Here is a 19,994-nt window from a genome sequence, read left to right as displayed (position 1 = left end):
TTAATATATATATATATATATTAATGTGGTATTTTAAATGTAATAATATATAAAAAAATAAATCAAATTGTTGTACATCAAAATTCTAGTATGTGGGGCTTTACATTTAACTTTTGGAGTTTTTGGTATTATTTTTCAATATATATACATATATTTTTAAAAAATATCTCTATCATATCATATATCATATATATATATATCACAAGGCATTTTAAGAATAATAAAAATGCAACTAATTTTATTATATTTTTCTCATTCATTTATTTTTATTTTTAATTGAATTTTCAAAAATATTCTCAATCATCTAAATATTTATTTTTCTTAAACTTCACTAAAATAGGCTTTAGTAGAAATTTCACTATATATTAATAAAAAAACACAATCCCTTTGCAATAATACGGAGAACGATACCAAATTATATTGACAAATAAAATACAAAAGAAATATAATTAATCTTAATTTGAAAAACCTTAAATAAAAAAAAATTACGGGTAGCTAGACCAAAGGTGAAAATCTATTTACGATCAAATTGTATATAAGAGTCTTTCAATAATGCAAACACTTCCTAATCACCATTATATCAACCAACAAAAATCCTTAGGTAAAATTCTGGTCGAACTACAAATATCTGATTACAAATCTCACCGTTAGATTGAAAGTTGCTAACACTACTCGAAAAATGCTTGAAAATTTCTTTTGTGTTTTCTGTATCAAAATAATCAATAAAAATATTAATAATTAAAAAAATTATACTCCCTCCGTCCCGGTACAAGGTTACCGTTTACTACCCTATTAGTATTGTGTAATATAAAAGTAATAACATTTGTGTAATATAATGTAAGTTGGAAGGGTATTTATTAGGTTAGGTAGGCAGTACAGTTACTAAATTAGGAAATGATAACTTTGTTTTGGGATGAACGAAAATGAGCCGAGGGAGTAGATGATTTTTAAAAATAAAACCAATTTTTTTTTATGCAATAACAATTTATAAAATTAAAAGTGAAGTATATATATATATGTAAAAAAACATAATATTATTCATATTTTTGTTATTTATTATTTCAACAAATTTGAATTTTATTAAATTATTTGTTATTTTAATAAATTTTAATTAATTTTACAAATTATTATTTTTTAAATAAACTTCAAAATTATGAGAGTGTACGTTCTTGTCGTCTGTGTGTATATATATATATGATACAATGATATGATATGATATGATATGATATAATATAATATGATATATGATATATATATATTATATGTATGATGATATGATATGTCAAATATTTATTTTTATATAGAATTATAAATATTATGCCGGATAAGCTTATTTTATTCTTAAGCAAATAGAACATGAATAAATAAATATATAAAAATCAGTGACTCGTCTTACAAGTTGAGTCCACATTCTATTTTGGCTCTTTTGGGAACACTGCTAGGCGTTCGTAATCCCAACTAGGGTTGGGAATCCTCGTCCCGATTCGGTCTCGTTGTTCCTCCAATTCATCGATTCTGGGTAAGCAAACCATACATAAGAATCATGTTTCTAAATTATTGGTTGCTGAGTATTAGTTTTCAATTGTATTGCGCCGCGTTCTCGTCCGGATCGATCCCTTTTTCGTAGGTTTCCTTGTTCGTGCATTCATTCTATCGAATGACTAGATTTTTTGGGCTGGGTTTTCTGTAGAAATTGGCGGATAACTTATGTCGAGTTTATTAAATCGACGCTGTAATCTTAACGGATTTGTGCAATTGCTGGATTGGATGCAATAATGTTCGAACTTTTTGTTATGTTGAGTTTAGAAATAATACTGTGAGCTTACTTTTCAACGTGAACTTCTATTTGAGTTTCAGATTTCCTTCTCGTGAACAAAGTTAAGTTTAGTTTCAGGATGGCAAAACCAAAGAAGGGTTTTTTTTGGTTGGCTACGGTCTTTTATTTTATTTTGAATTTGAATCTAGATGCAATAAACCCAGAGTAGTTTGGGGGCGGTTGGCATCAAACTACTGTGGTGAAGCCTTGATGAGACCCGATTTAAGAGTTATCTGTGGGCCCATCCATGGCAGAATTTGGATACGAGGTGTTCTTTCGATACATGATGGCTTGTCCTTTTTGAGGAAAATATAGTGTTGTTATACGAGTTCTGTGTTGTTTGCTAGGATGAATGTTAGGTTATTTGATCATTGAACTGGAAACTCTTGCAGTAGCTGGCACATCCAGGGCTGAATCAAGGTTAGTTAGGGTTGTAACGGCTTTTGATACCAGTTGGCTAAACCCTCGGAGAAAAAAAAGGAAGGAAAAACTCATTGATCACTGCTAGCTTATTACTAACATGCATTGATAATTGCCTGTTTACTTTATAATTAAACTGAGGGATTATATAGTGTTTCAGTTTTAACAGTGATTTGTTTTTGATGTTTTACGTGATACAGTTCAGGAAGTGGGTGATTCAGTATGGCTGAAGTAAAGTCTTCAGGGAGACCTATTGATCAGTTGATTGAGAAGGTCCTGTGCATGAATATACTTTCCTCTGATTACTTCCGTGATCTTTTGAGACTGAAAACATATCACGAAGTGATTGATGAGATTTATGTTACTGTCACTCATGTGGAGCCCTGGATGACTGGAAACTGCCGGGGGCCGTCGACTGCATTCTGCCTTCTTTACAAGTTCTTCACCATGAAACTCACTGTCAAACAGATGCATGGCTTGTTGCAGCACCCGGATTCCCCTTATATAAGAGCAGTAAGTGTTTTTTAGTTTGCCTTTAGTGTTTGTTTCCAAAAAATGATGTATGGAAGTACTGAACAATCTAAACCATGAACCACTAAAGGAAAATGCGAGTGTTGAATAGTTTTTCTTTTGTGGGGAAAAATTATAAGGCAGCATTACAAATGACGCAGCCTCTGAGCCAGTTGCTATGGCGCAGCATCTTTGCCCTGGCACAAGGCGCGATTTGATTAATATTATTAATTAGGTTTATATTAGCGTTTTTTATATCCTTTTAATAGTCTTCTATATTATTTTGATTGACTCTCTCCCACTCGAAGCCTCTGCTCTCCAGCTTTATTCACATCACTTCTTGCATATGTGTGTATGTATATATGTGTGTGTATTAAAGTCACATTAATACTTATAGTGGGGCGCTGTCCCCCGTGTTGTGGCATAGGCCTTGCAGTGTGTTGTTCCATACGCCATTTACAGCTATGTGCTAGGGCATTTCTGATTTCAACTTTCAATCATGTTATGATATTATAACAAGTGTGGAACTTGCTCTAGTACTTTTGATTATAAAAAAGCTGAAGATTTCTACTGAATAGATGTGGTGTTGTTGACTCAACATACATTTATCTCAAGGATGATGAGTATATAGAAAGCCTTTCGAGTGAAGGTTCCTGGAGGAACAAATTTGGATTAATTATCTTAGAGACTAAAAAAATAACTGTGATAGCTTCAACATCCTTTGTTTGATACTTGAAATGCATGATATGCAAGCTAGGGAAAGTAACTTAGTAAATTAGATGCAAGTCAAATGTGTTTTAATGTGCTACATATAAAATGTCAACAGATGGGATAACCTGTAAAATGCCGAAGAACTTATCCATATTCATCATGAATTGAAAATGAAATCAGGAAATTTTCTATAGAAATGATGATTGGTGTTATATTGATACTATGATTGATGCGATTAGCTATTCATGATATCCTATTAGACATCTGTCTTTCACCAGCTTATCATCCTGTCTGCCATATGTCATCATGTGTGTAGTTTCCTAGTATTCACAAGACGTATTCTCTAAACCAAAACATATGTACACCAGCCCACTTGGCTTTGTTGATCTTTGAAGCTTCTTTATCAAGTTGAGTGAGAACTTGTTGAATTAGTTGGTAAATAATATATCCTTCCATCATTTAATTTTTAGCAGCAGCAGACTGTAATTGTGGTACTTTTATGATTTACTATTATGATATGACGCGCTCACATTTGATATTGCAGATCGGATTTCTTTACTTAAGATATGCTGCAGATCCAAAGACATTATGGGGTTGGTATGAACCATACCTGAAAGATGATGAGGTAAGAAAGTGATTTTGCTTGGTTCTTGCTCTTTGAATCTCATTGAAATAATTCTTCTCTACTATTTATAATCAAAGACGAATATATACAGTATGCTGTTGGTTAATTTTGGTGTGAATCCTCTTCTCTTTGCGCTCATTATTTTTGTTGTCCTCTCTTTGTTAAGTACCTTATTGTTCTCCATTATAGCCAACTGATTTCGCATGCCATAATTGACTGGTCGCAGTTTGTTTTGATTTTCTATATAATACCTTGCTGTTGCAATTCAATTTTGTGGCAGTGAGCTCTGGTAGGTAGTCTTTTGTCACTCTTATCGCAAAAACATCAAATCCAACACCAATTTTTTATTTATTATATTACACTAAAATCTCATTTGACATTCAAAATATCACATCAATACATAATTATATCACATCAAACAACTATTTCAATACAAAATTTTATTATTCAAAACTAAAACTAAAAACCAAAATTTTACAAGTAAACACACTCACAATGTGTCCTTTATCATGGTTGTTTTATGGAAAATGTCTAAGATTACTTGTTTCTTGTTTCATAGAGCTCTTGTATAGATTTGGGATCCTCTCCTTTTGTATTTCTGATACCTGATCGTCCAGGATCGAAGGATTTACAATTCCTCAGTGGTGCATCAGCATGATTTCTGTGCAGGTGAACTGCTTTTGTGTGATAAAATCATGAATGAAAAAACCTTGTAATATTTCAAGATACAGCATTAGATGTCTGAATATCTTGATGTCCATTCCTCTTAAAACTTTTTAACTTTCTTTGCGGAGGCTTGAGGACTTTTAATAAATCAAGGAAAAAAAATTTATTGATTCTGACTTCCGAGTACTGTTTTTCTCCAGATTCTTGAGTCATGTGATCAAATCTTTGCAGTTGTACTTTGTAACCCTTTTACAGTTATATTGTTGAATTTTTTTGTTTGCCAAAAATCAAATCTTACGTATGAGCATTACTATGGAGTGTACTTATTTTTTAGAATATTCTAAACCAGGAATTCTCTCCGGGTTCTGATGGCCGAATGACTACAATGGGTGTGTATATTCGCGATGTACTTCTCGGACAGGTAAGGCAACATGTTTTAATTGAACTTTCTGGGATTTATACAAAACATTAGGGGATTGTTTGTGCTTAACTAACAGGGGTTTGATTCTCCATTTATACAACAACTCCTGATTTATTTTCTTCTTGCAGTATTACTTTGACACACTTTTCCCCCGCATCCCTGTTCCTGTCTTGCGAACTATTACATCGAAACTTGAAAGTATGAAATTGCCCACAAAACTTTGTGGAGTTACTGGTGAGAACACCCGCGGATCCGATGAGACTGCAAGGAGGCCACCGTCTGTCAAAGCTTCACTTTCAGTCTCCTTTGGTCAGCGTGCTCCCCATCGCGCATCAACCCGGGATTCTTCACCAGTTCGTCGTGCTGTAACTCCTTCACGAGGGAGAGATGACAACGGAAGGAGGTCACCCTATAACCGTGATTTACCTGATCGAGATTATCCAGACAAGGGCAGGGGCAGGGAAAGAGACAGGGACCATATCCGAGATAGAGAGAGGGATCGAGAAAGGGACAGGAATCGAGACAGGAGGTCTCGAGACGGCCATTATGATCGAAGGAGTCGAGGTAGTTCCCGCAGAAGCCGGAGTAGAAGCCGGAGCAGGAGCAGGAGCAGAAGTCGAAGTGTTTATGATCGCGATCATACGAGCTCTAGCACTTTCGAACACAGCAACAGGGAAAAGACATCGGCATCCAGTAATCTGGCAAAGCTTAAAGATTTATACGGCGACTTGACCGGGAATAGTCGGAAGGAGGAATCGGGTAAGGACAAGGAGCCGATTGGCGCCAGCGGCACAGAGGAGGTGATCAGACTCGGCGGCTGTTCATGGAGGTAAAAAAAGTAAAAAACCATCTCTTTTTATCTCTACAACTCTACTCTGGCCCAGTCAGTCAGCTTAATTTCATGTTTAATGCATCAGAGGATTGTTGAATGACTGCTTATAGACATATAATTATTGTAAGCTACTTTGTAATTTGATACCAAATTATCAAGTTTGTGTCATTTTGGCTTATTTATAATTTTAATTGAATATGAATCAACATATATATATATATACATATATTGACACAGTACAGTAATTTAGTGATACTGTTGACAGATTCTTTAGTAGTTTGGTATATGGCAGCATTCAATGCGGATGGTAACTGTTGGGCATTATTAGTAGGGTGTGTTTGTTTGGGTGATCGGATTTTAAATTCATTATTTGTACTATTTTTTTTTTTAAATATTAAATCAATTATTTATTTTTAATTTTTTATATTATATATTTATTTTTAATTTTTTATATTATAATACTTATTTATATCGCATCCAGTTTCAAGAAGGTTATCTCCCTCTCTCTCTCTTTATAGAGAGAGTATATATATAGAGAGAGCCCATGAATAGGACTTATTGTAACTGATAGTGATACATCTTCAAATCTCTCTCTCTCATTCTCTCTCTTCTTGTACACACTCTCTTTTGATTGATTGATTATGGATTTGGTGTTTGATCCGAAGAGTGGAAGCCAATTCTTGATCGAAGCTGGTTTCTTCGACACCATTTTAGAGATCAAAGAAAAGATCGAAAAGGAGCGCGGCATTCCGGTCCCGAACCAAACCCTGATCTTCAAAGGCAACGTCCTCCCCGACGATCTCAACATCCACCACTCCGACATCGTCGACTTCTCCTGCATCCGCCTACTGCTCCCAGGCGACGAACACGCTTCTCCTTCCAACATCCGCCTCCTCCTCAAAATGCCGGCCTCCAAGACCCCCGACGCCGTCGAAATGGACATCTCCGACACCGTCGCCAACCTCAAGGAGAAGATTAATAAGATGGAAGGGGTGCCCACGAACCGACTCTCTATCCGCGCCAACGGCGTTGAACTCGCCGATCAAAAGACCATGCAAGATTGCGAGCTGTCGCATAACTCGGATGTGGAAGTGGTGGTGCGGCCCCCTCCGCCACCCCCGATTCCGGCTTGCCTGCCGAGGATGCTGAAGGTGTTTGTTTTGTCGAGCGACGGGAAGGGGAAAGTGTCGGTTGAAGTGAATCCTTCGGACAATGCAGGGGAGCTGAGGAAGAAGTTGGTGGCGATGAAGGCGGAGGAGGAGGAGGAGGTGGAGGAGATGGAGTTGGATCTTCCGCCGGATGGGTTCTTCTTTATACACAAGCAAAATGTGATGGATGACGATAAGTCTTTTAGATGGCACGGCGTGCATCAAGGCGATATCATCGAAATTTTTGGCGGGAGTGTCTCCAGTAAAACAAATTGATTATGATGGAGCGTCGACGGTTTGAATTCATGATTTTACAGAGATTATCTTTTACGTGACTGCTAATGAGAATTTTTATAATAGTATTAAAAAGATCTTTTAGATAGAAATGTGTAAATTTATGGGAAGTTTCTGTGATAGTGTTAAAAGATGTTTTAGATGGAACGGTATAAATTCATCTAAAAATTTATTTTTTAAGGGTATTAGAAGTCTTTTTAGATGACATCATGGAAATCAAGGTAATAGTATATCTAAAACTTATTTATTTATTTATTTTTTGCATACTTATATAATATGAGCATATACAGTGTATAACTAACTAAAAGAAGTTCAGATTATTTAATGATTAAAGGGAAATTTGATATTGATTATTTAATAACTAACTAAATTTGATTTTTGCATACTTAGTAATAAAATGTTATGTAAATTTATCTAATATTAATCTAAAGAAGTTTATTTTGTGAATTTTTACCAAATTCTTCTTAGATTGGGATCACTTTGATTGAGATGTTTTTGGGACATTAAAATATCCCCATGAGAAATACATCATCTCACATGCACTTATGTGAGATTTGCACTGAAAATTTCAGCTCATATATATATATATATATATAATAAATTTTATAGCCTTATTTGTGTGAGGTTTGCTATAGCAAATTCGAAAAAAAATTCATGAACTGTGAAATTTTTTTTTATTAAATTATATATATTTTTTGTTTCAGATATTTTGTTGACAAGGCAAGTCACATTAGTCGAATTATGTATCGCAGCAGGTTGGTTAGGAGTGATTTTTTAATGACTAAATTGAGTGGACAAATATTTGTGCTTCTTTTTTTCAAATAACGTAGGCTACAGACAAATCACACTATGCGAACCATGTGTGGCAGATGGACTTGAACATATAAAGACTTTGAACTCGTGATCTCACAGTAAAAAAAAATATTATCCCAAGAAAAAGAGGACAAGAAGAAGATTGGTTCACTCTTGTAGTTCACATAAAAACACACAGACACACTAGCTGGAAAATAACATAATATTCAAAATTCTATTCATCAGATCAAATGAATTCCCACGCCCTTATAAGAATCCTCTACTGATCTATATATATATATATATATAGTCATGCTGCAAAATTGGTTGTTTGAAATTCTAATCAACAAAGGATAGAGATAGAGAATACTGACTTGATCATTGGAGTTGGAGTGCTACTACTCGCACTTGATGGAGCGGTATATGTGTCGCACGAACACCAGAACTGCCCGAAATCCGACAGTCCCCAGCATCAGAAAGAATCCGTAACAGATGCAAGCCATGTACCCAAAGAAAAACGATGTTTGCATGAATCCCGACATGTCCGATCTTGCGTGGTAGTAATACAGGCAGTAGGCGTAGATGAACATCCCCGTCGATCCACCGCACAAGAACGACCTACACATGCTCATTTATTTCTTCATTAATTCATTAATACAATACAACTGAATTGAAATCTACGTACCTCCACCACCATTCATGGTCCTCGGCAACAAGCTGGAAGTACGTCAAAGCCACAGTCACGAACGCCGTGACGATCAGGAGGATGACGAAGACGATAAATAAGATGCTGTAGATGGTGTATATTCTGTGACCCCACACGCTGGCGAATATGTAATAAAGCTCGATGTATATGGCGCTGAAAGGCAAGAATCCTGCCATAGCCATTTGTGGCAGAGTCCCGCGATACCAAGGCAATGCAGGTATCTCCCGAGGGTATTTTGTGGTGCGGCATGGAGCTTGGAACTCCACCTTGCTGTTCTTCCCGGCAATCCCTCCCAAGACCAGCAATGGTGACGTCACCAGGGCCCATATCAGAAATATTACTACAATGGTGCCGAATGGTAATGCTGCCGTAGCTTTGTATGTAATGGCGACAGTGTTTAGGAAGCAGAATGTAACAAATAGTGGCCCGCTGAAAAGGCTCCCTGTTAGTAATAAATTCCGAACCTGTACGTGTAGTAAACAGAGTTTAATTGATCAAGAATATATGTAGATAATCTATCCCTTTCGATTTGATGATAATGATACACTTACCCAATTGGTTCCTTCTAGCTGGCGATAGAAAGAAGCTGCAGTATATCCTGCAATCCCTGATGTAAGTGCATAAACGATGACCAGAGAAGTGAACAGAGCTCCGCGGTTGTAGGGATAGAATACACCAACCAATGCAAGGATGAAGATAAATACCGTGCTGTGGACAATGATGAGATGACAATTATTCACAACATTTCCAGATCGAATGCTTTTAGGACGATAGGAGTTTGGTTGGAAATGGACTTACAGGGTAAAGAGTTGAGTGCCGGAACCAAGGGCTGCTGCAAATAAAGATTTGAATTTTGGGAACCTGAATACATCGCCATGGATGTACTTCCAACCAGTTTCTTCTTGATCATCAGCTATCTCCTCGTCATGAGCATACCTTTTCATAAGTTGAATTAAATTCAGAATCTTACTAAGATATAAATGAGTGCACAGGAAAAAGATGGATATAGAGAAGAATGTGTGTTTACTCACTTGATGAAATCATTCTTAAGGACACGCATCAGAATAGTGGCAAGGAAACCAGTTAGAAGGAGAACAGTCACGCAAGAATTGATTATTGAAAACCAATGAATCTCCAAGTGGCGCGGCTGTGAGGATGACTGCGAGTACTTCTCCATTCTCCTCTCAAAAGGAGTGTCTGTTTCTTTCCATTTTACTGAATACATGAGTTCAAGATCAATCTCCTTGTCCACAGTGACATCTGCGAGAGCATTGGGGTCAGCCCGTGCATTAACTTCGATAACACGATCTTTATTGTAGAAAATCTCGAAATGAAGGTGCTTGAATAGATAGTATTTGTGCTCTTCGGGGTCAGATTTTCCATCTCTTTCGACTCTGCCTAGGAAGCCCCAGATGGGCAGATCATCAAAGTACATTTCAAAATAGTAGTCCTTCAAGACTGCCTTTCGAAATTGTGCAACTTCTTTCTTGTTTAGTTTCTTTTTGCAGACAACTTCAGAGTCTCTGTCTTGCAAGAATTCAATTCTGTATGGGGCACTAACTAGACGATCTCCATTCAGAACTTCCCCTAGTGCTTCCTTTTTCTCTTTTATTTGCTCTACAGCAATTGCACAGAAGAATCAAAACTCATTTATATAAAAATAATTGCCACTATGGTATCATCACAAAGATAAAAGAAAGATACAAACCTGGAGAACAGAAAGGAAGATCAAAGTATCTGTATGTTTCACTGAGACAAAAGAATCAAATAAAGTCAGAGTATTATCAGGAAACTCTACCATTTAATATTCTAACTGAAGAAAGAGCAATAATTTGTAGCTTGAAAACAATCAGTTGGAATTGAATCATAATCTCTTCAATTCTAGTTTCCCTTTTGATATGCTTAAATTTTGTTTCGAATTACTGTTCCTTTACGTCTTAGATTGCCTAGTTTTTTGGCGGAGAGATGTGAATTATCCAAGCTGTTTTTAGTATGCTGTTCCTTCAAAGAATTCAAGGAATGGAAAATCACTTCTTTCCACAACCAGAAATGAAACATTGGTTTCTATGTAAGCCAAGAGATAATTGGCTCTGCAAACATTGATAAGTAAATTACAGAGACATAGATCAAACAGACAGAGCAGGTGAAGAAACTCTCACCATTAAATCCATATTTCCAGCTCAGAGTCATAACATCAGTTGCTTCAAAAATTAAATAAAGTCTCAATTTCTAACAGAAAAGGATAACAAGCTAAGAACGATGTCAGAACATCCTATAACACATTATTCTGTTCCCAACCTATAATATAATGATTTCCATCAAACACTCCCTTTCTTTAACTAACTCACTCACTCACAATAAAACCAGTTCAATGATTCTCAATTCATCAGTAGCACTAGAACGTCGTTAACACAAAAATGATCCGGTCCATTCTCCAACGCCAAATGCTCAACATATTATCCAATCGAAGTCCAATCAACCTCAGTCCTAAACCGTAACAACAATCCAGAGGTATCCATTCCATAACGTGCAAACACCATAGGTAAAAGCCTCAAACTGTAAAGCTCTCGACAACAATTCGAACAGTAAATTACAAAAATACGAGCAATACACATCACATACGATTTTCACACAAACAACCGTAACAACAATTCTATTCTTTTCGTATTTTCATCAAAGAAAAACGAAAAGCTTACCTAGGGTTATGAAACGGTCCGACTTTATTGGCATAAAGGGGCACTGGATCAGCGACCTTGTACTGGTGATCCGATCGAACCAAAACTGCGGCGCATGCGAGCATCAAAACGGCGAGGTACAATTCACCTCCCGCCATGATCATTTACCACTGGTTCGCGAAATCGAACAGGGAGAATGAAAGCTAAGAGAGAAGCGAACAGAAAATGAGAATCACAGATAATGCCATTGAAGATGTATATTTATATGCTTTCTCGGCGTACATATTTCATGCCCCCAGTGGCGTGTGCGTGTGCATGTGATAGTATGGGTAATTTATCAAATTTTGAGGATCATTAGGCAATTAAAAGTAAATATTAAATAATTTAATGTAGAGTTAGTTTTAATTATTTTGAAATTTACTCCAAAATAGAGCTGTTATAGTTTTAAATCTTTTATGTTCTTTTGTTAATGTTTCTGAACAACAAGGTTAGTATTTTTTCGTTAAATATTTTTATTGTTTGAGTTTGTATTCGTGTCATGCTCGATTAACTTGTTTGAGCTAGTTCGGATAGATATTTTATTTTATTTTTAATTTATATATATAATATTTTATTTATTTATTTTTAAATTAATAATTTCATATATATATTTATGGATATTGACGAACAAATATTAGACTATTTTTGTTAATGAATTTATTTATATTGTTCCGCTCCATTCGTTTATCTTCCTAAACGGAGTGGAACTGAACTTAGTTAAATTCAATGATAAATTAATTATTATTTGTTAAAATGGATATGATAAAATTGTGAATAGATAAAATTATTTATAAATAAATTATATATAAATATAGTATGGAGTACAGATCACTCTATATCATTTTAGTTAATAATTTTTACTAATCATGTTTTGGCACTAAATAGCATAGGAAGAAGTATAAAAAGAAATATAAGAGATTATTACAAGAAATACATAATTTATATTAATATAAAATATAATACAATAACTAAAGGCACATAATATATTCTTATAGAACATATAATATATACTTCCATAGAATACACATTTTAAATACAAACATATTATGCATATTATACATACTCTTATTTCACAAATCATATGGTATATGCATTTTTTTTATCATTCCTATCTAGAAAAAAAATAAAAAATGATAATAATAATAGAAATAATAATAATAATAATAATAATAATAATAATAATGAGAGAAAACTTAATGCATCATTAATGTGTAATGAATGAGAAATTGGAAAGAGGAGCAAGGAAAAAATTCAACCAAAAAAATTAAATTCAAAGTTGACTAATTAATAGCACCATTAGTATAAAATGAATAAAATTAGTACAGAGCTAAGAACATAAAAGCGAATTGGAATTCTTTGACTATATTCTTTACTTGTAATTATGCAATTTTATTTAAGAAAAAATATAATTATTATATCTGAAAGAGTAATATCAAATCATTCTTACACGCAACTAAAAAGACAAATCAGTGCGTATTTTGAATGACGATTGCCGGATTTTCATGTTATAAAAAAAAAAAAAAAAAAAAAAGACAAACCAACTAAACCCTTTATTTCTTATTTTAAATTTTTTAAGAGAAAATATTATGTTGTATTTTATAATTTAATAATTGAAGTTAGATCTAATTTCTTGAAAATATCAAAATAATTTGTTTGAAAGATTTTGATTTTGATTCTACTATAATTTTTTTTTTTCTACTAAAAATATCAAATCAAATATTTATTTTTATTCATGATATTACACTTAAAAAAATAATTTTATATTTATAATATTGTATCTTTATATCATTTCAAAATTTTACTATTTAGCCAACAAATAAACGCACGGCACCCTACAATGTAGGTCTCACTTATTATTTCTACCTTTTCTTTCCTCGAAAATTTAATTATTTAATAAAAAAAAATTGGGGTGAATTATTTTTTCATATTGAACATGTGCTTTGAATATATATTTTGGTAATGGGCTTCAAACATCAAGTAATTAAGAGTGGACTTACAAGATTGATTGAGCACAATGAGGATAGAAAATTGACAACTTTTCGTGTCCAATTTTTAACTTTATAAATTTATCAAATTGTGTAAGCTTATAGTGCAATTGTATCACAAGTTTATTCAATATTGACAATTAATGTTTTATGGAATTAGATGCCTCCAATTCACAAGTGAAGAAAGCAATTCAAAATGAACAAGAAAAGTGAGATCCAACACACAATGTAGACCAAATATGGACCTATAATTTCAACTTTATATGATCTTTTCTTATCGATGATCATCGAGCTGTATAACTAAATTCGATTGTTTTATTAACTCATATGCACGGAAATGAAACATGGAAACAACCTTCATAACAATGGGGATTTCCGCCTTTCAATCGGCGAATATATATTTATTATTCCGACGACTTTTATTCTTCTTAGTTCAAAGTCTACACGTTACAAACAAAACAAACGCCATACGATTATGAGAGGAACTCTCTTATATATCTTTTGGGGAATTGATTTCCTGATCATGTAAGTTAAAAGAAATTTGAGTATGTAAACACATAATTCATGAAATAAATAAATAAGATTGACAGTTGAATGGTATGGATATACTACCTTGTTGATGATCACAGCTCTGTCGGGGATTTCCAGTTTTGAACCAGATTTAGCAGTGATAGTCACTTTGCCCTGGATGAAAATTTTAAATCGATAAAGCCAAAAAAAGGATGCAACGCCACATATTTCACTATCCATTTTATTATTTTAGGTTGTATATAATCGATATATTCTTCTTCTTATTTAATAAATATGGCCCCAAAACAAAAATAAAACACACTTACATTATCCCTAAAATTACAAACATACCGCTATCTATCATGTATAAATAATAATATTCCTTGATCCATGTATTTACAATGAATATGAAAAATTATTGCGTTTTTAAATGTAACATCTGAGCTCACCTTCAAACTCTTTTTTATTTATCTACATTAACTTTCACAGGTGATATTAAACAATTATAGATGCTAAAGCTAGTGAATACAAGGAAAGAAGAGTACCTTGAGAATTACACCAGCTCCAAACCAAACATCACCTGTCACCTTCAAGCTATCAAGTTCAATGATGCTAGGAATAGATTTAAACCGGCTTAAGAAATTGGCAACCTGAGGAGAATGATCAGAGATCACGTGCCCGAAAGTAAACAGATCAATCAATATAAGGCAAAAAAAAATAAAAATAGCAAGAATGAACATTAACCTTCTTGAATTCAGGACCCAATTCGATAGTAGGATTGGCAGGATTGGTCCTTCTGGGGTTCCGGATCACAAAGCCATCATGCAAAGTATAGAGATCCGACTGAAAATGAAAATGTTTGAGTCAACTTGTAGAAAGCCGTAGATTGTTAATAAGCTGAATTTCATGTCTGATAAATTAGCTTACTTGGACTAGAAGCAAATCTGAAGTAGCCTTCACAGGAAGAAATCGAGAGCGGGGAACGTTGACTCCAATGGCATTGTCAAAGAACTAAATGATGGATGAGAAGAAGAGGGGAGTTATTGCTTGTTTATCAGGTAGTTTGAAATAAAGAATTTTTTGAAAGAAGAAGAAAAAATCAATCGAGAAGATATAGAAAAAGTGAAGCATGAATACCATGGGTAGTTTACTCTCTCTCTCTGGGTCGAAAATATATTCATATATGTGTGTGTATCGATATATCTATATATATATATATATATATATTACTCCTTTGCAAAAAGTTGCATTTTTTAAAAGGGATATAATAATGCCCTGCACTTCTATAAACATGTAATTTACGTCTCAAGTGCCAATGAGAAGTTCATTTTCTCAGGCTTTTCAGAAAACAAGAATTTCACAGTAATAAATTTATGTACCTTTATTGCTGCCCCAGCAGCAGTCTCAAGTTGAAGAACTTGGACGCCATTGACTTCCTAGAAATCATATTAACTTTATCAAAAAAGATGCCAATATGCTAAGAAGCCTTCAAGAAAAATAGATCCAACCTACCTTTGGGTTGGGAATAATCTCCATCTTCAGTGCATCTCCCTTGACAAGCCTGTCGATTGCCCGCAGGTTGATCCACCTGCATGATTTGGTTTATATTAACTCAGATGTTTAGACCCAAAGAAACATTTGAAGTTGCCGACTGAGAAAGAAAAATACAAAGTTTGCTGACTTACAAGTTGTTGGTGTTGAAAATTTTGAACTTCTCGATTGACTTAAACTCATTCACCTGTGCGAAACAGAGATTGATGTCAAAATACCACATCTTGGTCTAACAATGCCTTTCCAATCTTTTCGTTTTTGTTTCTAGTGGTCAGTTAATTTAAGAGCAAAACTGTATGATTTTGAAGTGAAACATCATATTTAATGTGGACATGCAACACATGCAATATTATTGTATACACGAGCTCTTTCATCAATGTTGAGAAGTATTGCCTCTATCATCATGTATTATTTTATAAGATAGACATGACTTGAACTAATGGAACAGCAGAACTCACATGTTGCTGAGGAACTTGGGCTATTTCCAGGAGCTGCACCACACAAGATAAGAGATTTTTTGTTTTTTTTTTAAGAAGAGCAATATCTTGACAATAACCATGCAAAAGTATACAAAAATAATCTTCCAATACACGGTGTCAGGATTCACAGGTGAGTATAATTGAAAAGTTATAGGAAGACAGCATACCTGTACTTTCCCTTCATATGATATCAGAGTACCACCTTTAACATCTGCAAGTGTCTTGGGTGTGACCTACAAAACCACCCATCTTTAAGCAATAAAACTTGTCTTGGAAAGGCTACAAATCAGTGAAGCGATTCTTTACTTTATTACCTCCATGCAGTATTCATTCTTGTTCCTGATAAGATGATTTAGAATTTCTATAACAGTGAATCAAGGATATGGTTTCACAGTTCACTTCAAATATAGTTTCATCATTAGCAATAAATATTACTTCAATCAGAATGTAACTTGAAAAAAGTAACAAAAAAACAATGTCTTATGCAAAATGTAAAGGCTGAGATCGAATTACAAAGGATACTCAAATCAACAACGGCACCCAGGTTGTCTGAATTGGCAACAAAGACATACTCTTTGCCCTGCAAGTAAAAAGAAAAAAAGAAGACTCACAGGAATTATTGAGTCTTGTTTACACCTATAGTGTCGGATAAATCGCACTAAGGACAGTAGGCTAGACCTGAGATAACAATGCATCAAGCTTCCCACTGTTTTTCAAAGAAGGAAAGACATCTCCATGACCAGGAGGATACCTGCACAAGAAAAATACTTAAATAAGGTTGAAAGGAAAAATGCTCAACAGCTCAAGAGGTTTGAATCAACAAATGATTGTAGTTGCATGGATTGTATGGAAGAGGTCATTAATTTCAGATAAAGATGAGCTACTGATAACTCCAATTACATAAAAGGAAAAATAAATGCAATTACGTTGAGCGGTAAATCGTGGAAAGAATCACGAAATATAAACAATAAAAGCAACATAAAGTAATAATTAAGAACCTTGTGAGAAACAGGTTTCCACTTTGTAATCTTTTAATGATAAAATAAGAAAATAAGACCAACAAAGATAAATTCAAATTTCAGAACACAATGAAACCATCATAATATGATTCAGGTCTATAGAAAGAAAACCATCAACCTTGGCAAATCAACAATACATCACAATGTTAAATACTTCATAACTTGTCCAGCTAAAATTCTGCATGTATTATAGCAAAACTTGGATATCACAAAATACCATGCATCCTTTCCAGTATTTCCTTGGCAGGGGAGTGGACTGAAATCTGGAGTGACAATACGAGGGTATTGGCTCTGGAAATTGCAGCAAGTGTTGAGATATTAACCAACATAAAACATATCTCAAAATGGATGTAGTAATTTCTCAATGCATAAGAAAGAGGAGAAAAAAAACAAATCCAATGGGAAGAAAAACCTGGTTAAATGTGAGAATCTGAATGCTTGAATTGGTGTACTTTTCCACAATCTATTATTTGTGAAAGAAAAAAAAAAAAATCAGCAATTTACTTAATTTAAATGTTTATTGTGGAAGACCAACCTTGTCTGTACAATCAAAATTTCACCTTCTCTGTATCATCATGTGTGTTGAATGAGTTCATTAAAAGCAAAGGGACATTGCATCCATATTTGGCGTTGAGTTTCTGAGAAAATAAAAAATATATTTTATTTGCATGCTCTTTTGGATAAGGCTGTGTGTTACTTCTAGTTCAGACAATGAACCTCAATTTGAATGACAATCAAGTCAAGAAATGTCAAACCGTCACGAACTTCAATAACAGATCTGCAACATTTAAAAGGAAAAAAGATTGAAGTTACCAAAATATATGTGTATATAATTATCAAGTCAAATACATCAAGATGTGTAAAAAGTAATGTTGACATGAATAGACAAGCATTGAGACAAACAAAATACAAACTGATCAAAAACATGATGAACTGATAACATATTGCATAGTTTCCATCAATGTCAGATTAGTTCTGATCGAAGAATGATTCATCTTCTTTCAATTTAATTGTTAAGTACATTAAAATGCAAAATAAATAGGATCTCAGGAGTGCAATGGTCAGCACAAGTAGAGCTTAGGCGCTCTGAAAAATATTGCATTCACGAAACTGTTATTTGTTTTAAGTCACTGTGTCGGCTTAATAGATTCATGTCCACCTCTATTGTTTATTTCTGTCAAGGTCAACAACCTCATTTTCGGTTTCCTCATATCGGTAAAATTTAAGGTTAAAACAAAGAGCGAACAAGCTGATGAGCTCAGTTAATGGGGTCGGTAATAGCTCCACTTAAACTCAGGGAATCAAACTTCAGCACAAGCTTGACTTATTCAAAGTTTTAATGAGCTAGAGCTTGAACCTAGACTTTTGTTTGAAATTGCACAATTCAGCTCCTGTGATTTTTATATCTTTTAAGTATCTCATATAACTTAGGGGACAACCATTCTGTCCCACACTATTCCTAGCCAAGACTCTTAGTCAGGGTAAGCTCAAGTTCAAACTGAGAAATATTTAACAGCCAAGATCAAAGACTATTTCCAACTCATTTAACTTAGGGGACAACCATGAGCTAGACTCTTTCCTAAATAAGTTGAGCTTAAAATGTAAAAAATCGTCCTATTCGTTTAATTGATAACTTCAATTCAGAAAGTAACAGTTGCAAAGCAATCAAAATAAATAACAACAATAGAAGTGGGCTAATTTGTAAATGCATACTTTGGACCAGTGCAACCCATTGTAGTTCCCAAGCCTCCATTAAGTTTTAATACCACCAGTTTGTCCAGAAGCTTTCTAGTCTCTGCCGTACCTGCAATAGCAAAAATTTCAAAGTAGAATAGCATCAAAGCAAAACCAATCAATTATCACGTGCACATCAAGGGGCAACTTTATCATCATTTCAAAGTTCATGCTAAGTTAAACATGAGTGCACCTTCAGGGACAGGGGCTAAGGCATCATAAGGCACCACCACCTTATCAGTTGGCGTCCGGATCTTACTCCACTCTATCTCTTGTGCATCACCACTTTGATTACCGACAAAAAACAAAGGAAGAAAGTGGGACAAATAACTTAGCAAAAACTTCACATTATTGGAATTTCTTATTCAAATGCACTCCAGGAAACTTCAACACAGGTCAAAACGGAAGTATCATACTATCTTCAGAATCAAAAGACACAGAGAAACTCAATAACATAGAAATTCAAACAAGCTGAAGAAAAACAAGAAGCGAAGCTTTTCAATAACTGATCAAATCTGATATTCTCGCACTCAACCGCCAAAGCTTGCTGCGCGCACTTAGAAATGAGCGACGAACACCAAATTTTGGCATTATTTAGCGAAATTCCCAATTCAAAACCGCGACAACGCCAGAAACTTTCGACGTACCTGAGATAGCGGCTTACCAGGTCGATGAATCCAGATTTCTCGTTTCCACTGAACCAAAATATTTTCAAAACGCCAAAATCAACCACCGATCTAACATAAGCACGAACACAAAACAGTTGAAAACTATAGAAAGCTTAGGAAAACAAACCTTATTTGGTTGAGGGTGGCGACCTCGGATCGAAGCTTGGAGAGGACCTTATCCGCATCCTTGGAGGTGATCGTAGCTGCAGAAGCCATTTATTGTGAACAAATTTGGCGAAGTGTAGCAAGTGAAAGTGTACAAGGGTGGTTATATATATATATATATATATTATGTATATACAGAAACATGCACATATTGTAAGGGCGGTGGAAGAGAATTTGACTAGAATGGCTTCGTTGTGTGTAAAAAAGGTAAGAATCAGGTGCCACGCG

General features: G+C 34.4%; 4 protein-coding genes across 10 annotated transcripts; 2 read left to right on the top strand and 2 right to left on the bottom strand.

Moving 5' to 3' along the window:
* Positions 1 to 1,371: 1,371 nt before the first annotated feature.
* LOC127262607 (pre-mRNA splicing factor SR-like 1) lies at positions 1,372 to 6,787 on the top strand. 4 transcript variants are annotated; one of them, XM_051291370.1, is made up of 7 exons: positions 1,397 to 1,519; positions 2,209 to 2,236; positions 2,437 to 2,749; positions 4,002 to 4,082; positions 5,098 to 5,169; positions 5,298 to 5,998; positions 6,667 to 6,787. In XM_051291370.1, exons 3-7 carry the CDS (start codon positions 2,459 to 2,461, stop codon positions 6,683 to 6,685), a joined length of 1,164 nt encoding a protein of 387 aa, XP_051147327.1. In that variant the 5' UTR covers positions 1,397 to 1,519; positions 2,209 to 2,236; positions 2,437 to 2,458; the 3' UTR covers positions 6,686 to 6,787. The 4 variants fall into 4 exon arrangements, 2 of the variants coding, with proteins under 2 accessions (XP_051147328.1, XP_051147327.1); XR_007841172.1 differs by lacking the exons at positions 2,209 to 2,236; positions 6,667 to 6,787 and adding an exon at positions 4,700 to 4,751 and having other exon boundaries at positions 1,372 to 1,519; positions 5,298 to 5,446; XR_007841171.1 differs by lacking the exons at positions 2,209 to 2,236; positions 6,667 to 6,787 and adding an exon at positions 4,642 to 4,751 and having other exon boundaries at positions 1,372 to 1,519; positions 5,298 to 5,374.
* LOC127262609 (uncharacterized) lies at positions 6,303 to 7,642 on the top strand. The gene has a single exon (XM_051291372.1). It carries the CDS (start codon positions 6,643 to 6,645, stop codon positions 7,423 to 7,425), a length of 783 nt encoding a protein of 260 aa, XP_051147329.1. The 5' UTR covers positions 6,303 to 6,642; the 3' UTR covers positions 7,426 to 7,642.
* LOC127262605 (transmembrane 9 superfamily member 2-like) lies at positions 7,189 to 11,774 on the bottom strand. 3 transcript variants are annotated; one of them, XM_051291366.1, is made up of 8 exons: positions 11,638 to 11,774; positions 10,650 to 10,690; positions 9,973 to 10,558; positions 9,740 to 9,877; positions 9,493 to 9,649; positions 8,921 to 9,405; positions 8,610 to 8,853; positions 7,189 to 7,310 (listed from the first exon to the last, which is right to left on the bottom strand). In XM_051291366.1, exons 1-7 carry the CDS (start codon positions 11,772 to 11,774, stop codon positions 8,634 to 8,636), a joined length of 1,764 nt encoding a protein of 587 aa, XP_051147323.1. In that variant the 3' UTR covers positions 7,189 to 7,310; positions 8,610 to 8,633. The 3 variants fall into 3 exon arrangements, with proteins under 3 accessions (XP_051147323.1, XP_051147324.1, XP_051147322.1); XM_051291367.1 differs by having other exon boundaries at positions 7,229 to 7,307; XM_051291365.1 differs by lacking the exon at positions 7,189 to 7,310 and having other exon boundaries at positions 8,452 to 8,853.
* LOC127262606 (UTP--glucose-1-phosphate uridylyltransferase-like) lies at positions 11,700 to 19,879 on the bottom strand. 2 transcript variants are annotated; one of them, XM_051291368.1, is made up of 21 exons: positions 19,729 to 19,879; positions 19,581 to 19,628; positions 19,127 to 19,218; positions 18,913 to 19,003; positions 17,917 to 17,977; positions 17,760 to 17,837; positions 17,612 to 17,662; positions 17,417 to 17,490; positions 16,859 to 16,931; positions 16,703 to 16,760; positions 16,495 to 16,541; positions 16,348 to 16,413; positions 16,160 to 16,192; positions 15,836 to 15,888; positions 15,663 to 15,738; positions 15,530 to 15,586; positions 15,078 to 15,161; positions 14,895 to 14,993; positions 14,696 to 14,800; positions 14,253 to 14,324; positions 11,700 to 11,819 (listed from the first exon to the last, which is right to left on the bottom strand). In XM_051291368.1, the coding sequence occupies exons 1-21, from the start codon at positions 19,815 to 19,817 to the stop codon at positions 11,781 to 11,783; spliced, it is 1,446 nt and encodes a 481-aa protein (XP_051147325.1). In that variant the 5' UTR covers positions 19,818 to 19,879; the 3' UTR covers positions 11,700 to 11,780. The 2 variants fall into 2 exon arrangements, with proteins under 2 accessions (XP_051147325.1, XP_051147326.1); XM_051291369.1 differs by lacking the exon at positions 11,700 to 11,819 and adding an exon at positions 13,934 to 14,157 and having other exon boundaries at positions 19,729 to 19,878.
* Between the last annotated feature and the right edge of the window lie 115 nt (positions 19,880 to 19,994).

Source organism: Andrographis paniculata, unplaced genomic scaffold (genome assembly GCF_009805555.1).
Source record: "Andrographis paniculata isolate CXL003 unplaced genomic scaffold, ASM980555v1 Contig65END, whole genome shotgun sequence".
Lineage (NCBI taxonomy): Eukaryota > Viridiplantae > Streptophyta > Magnoliopsida > Lamiales > Acanthaceae > Andrographis > Andrographis paniculata.
The sequence above is the reverse complement of the archived record's forward strand: the minus strand, read 5'-3'. Positions and strand labels throughout refer to the sequence as shown.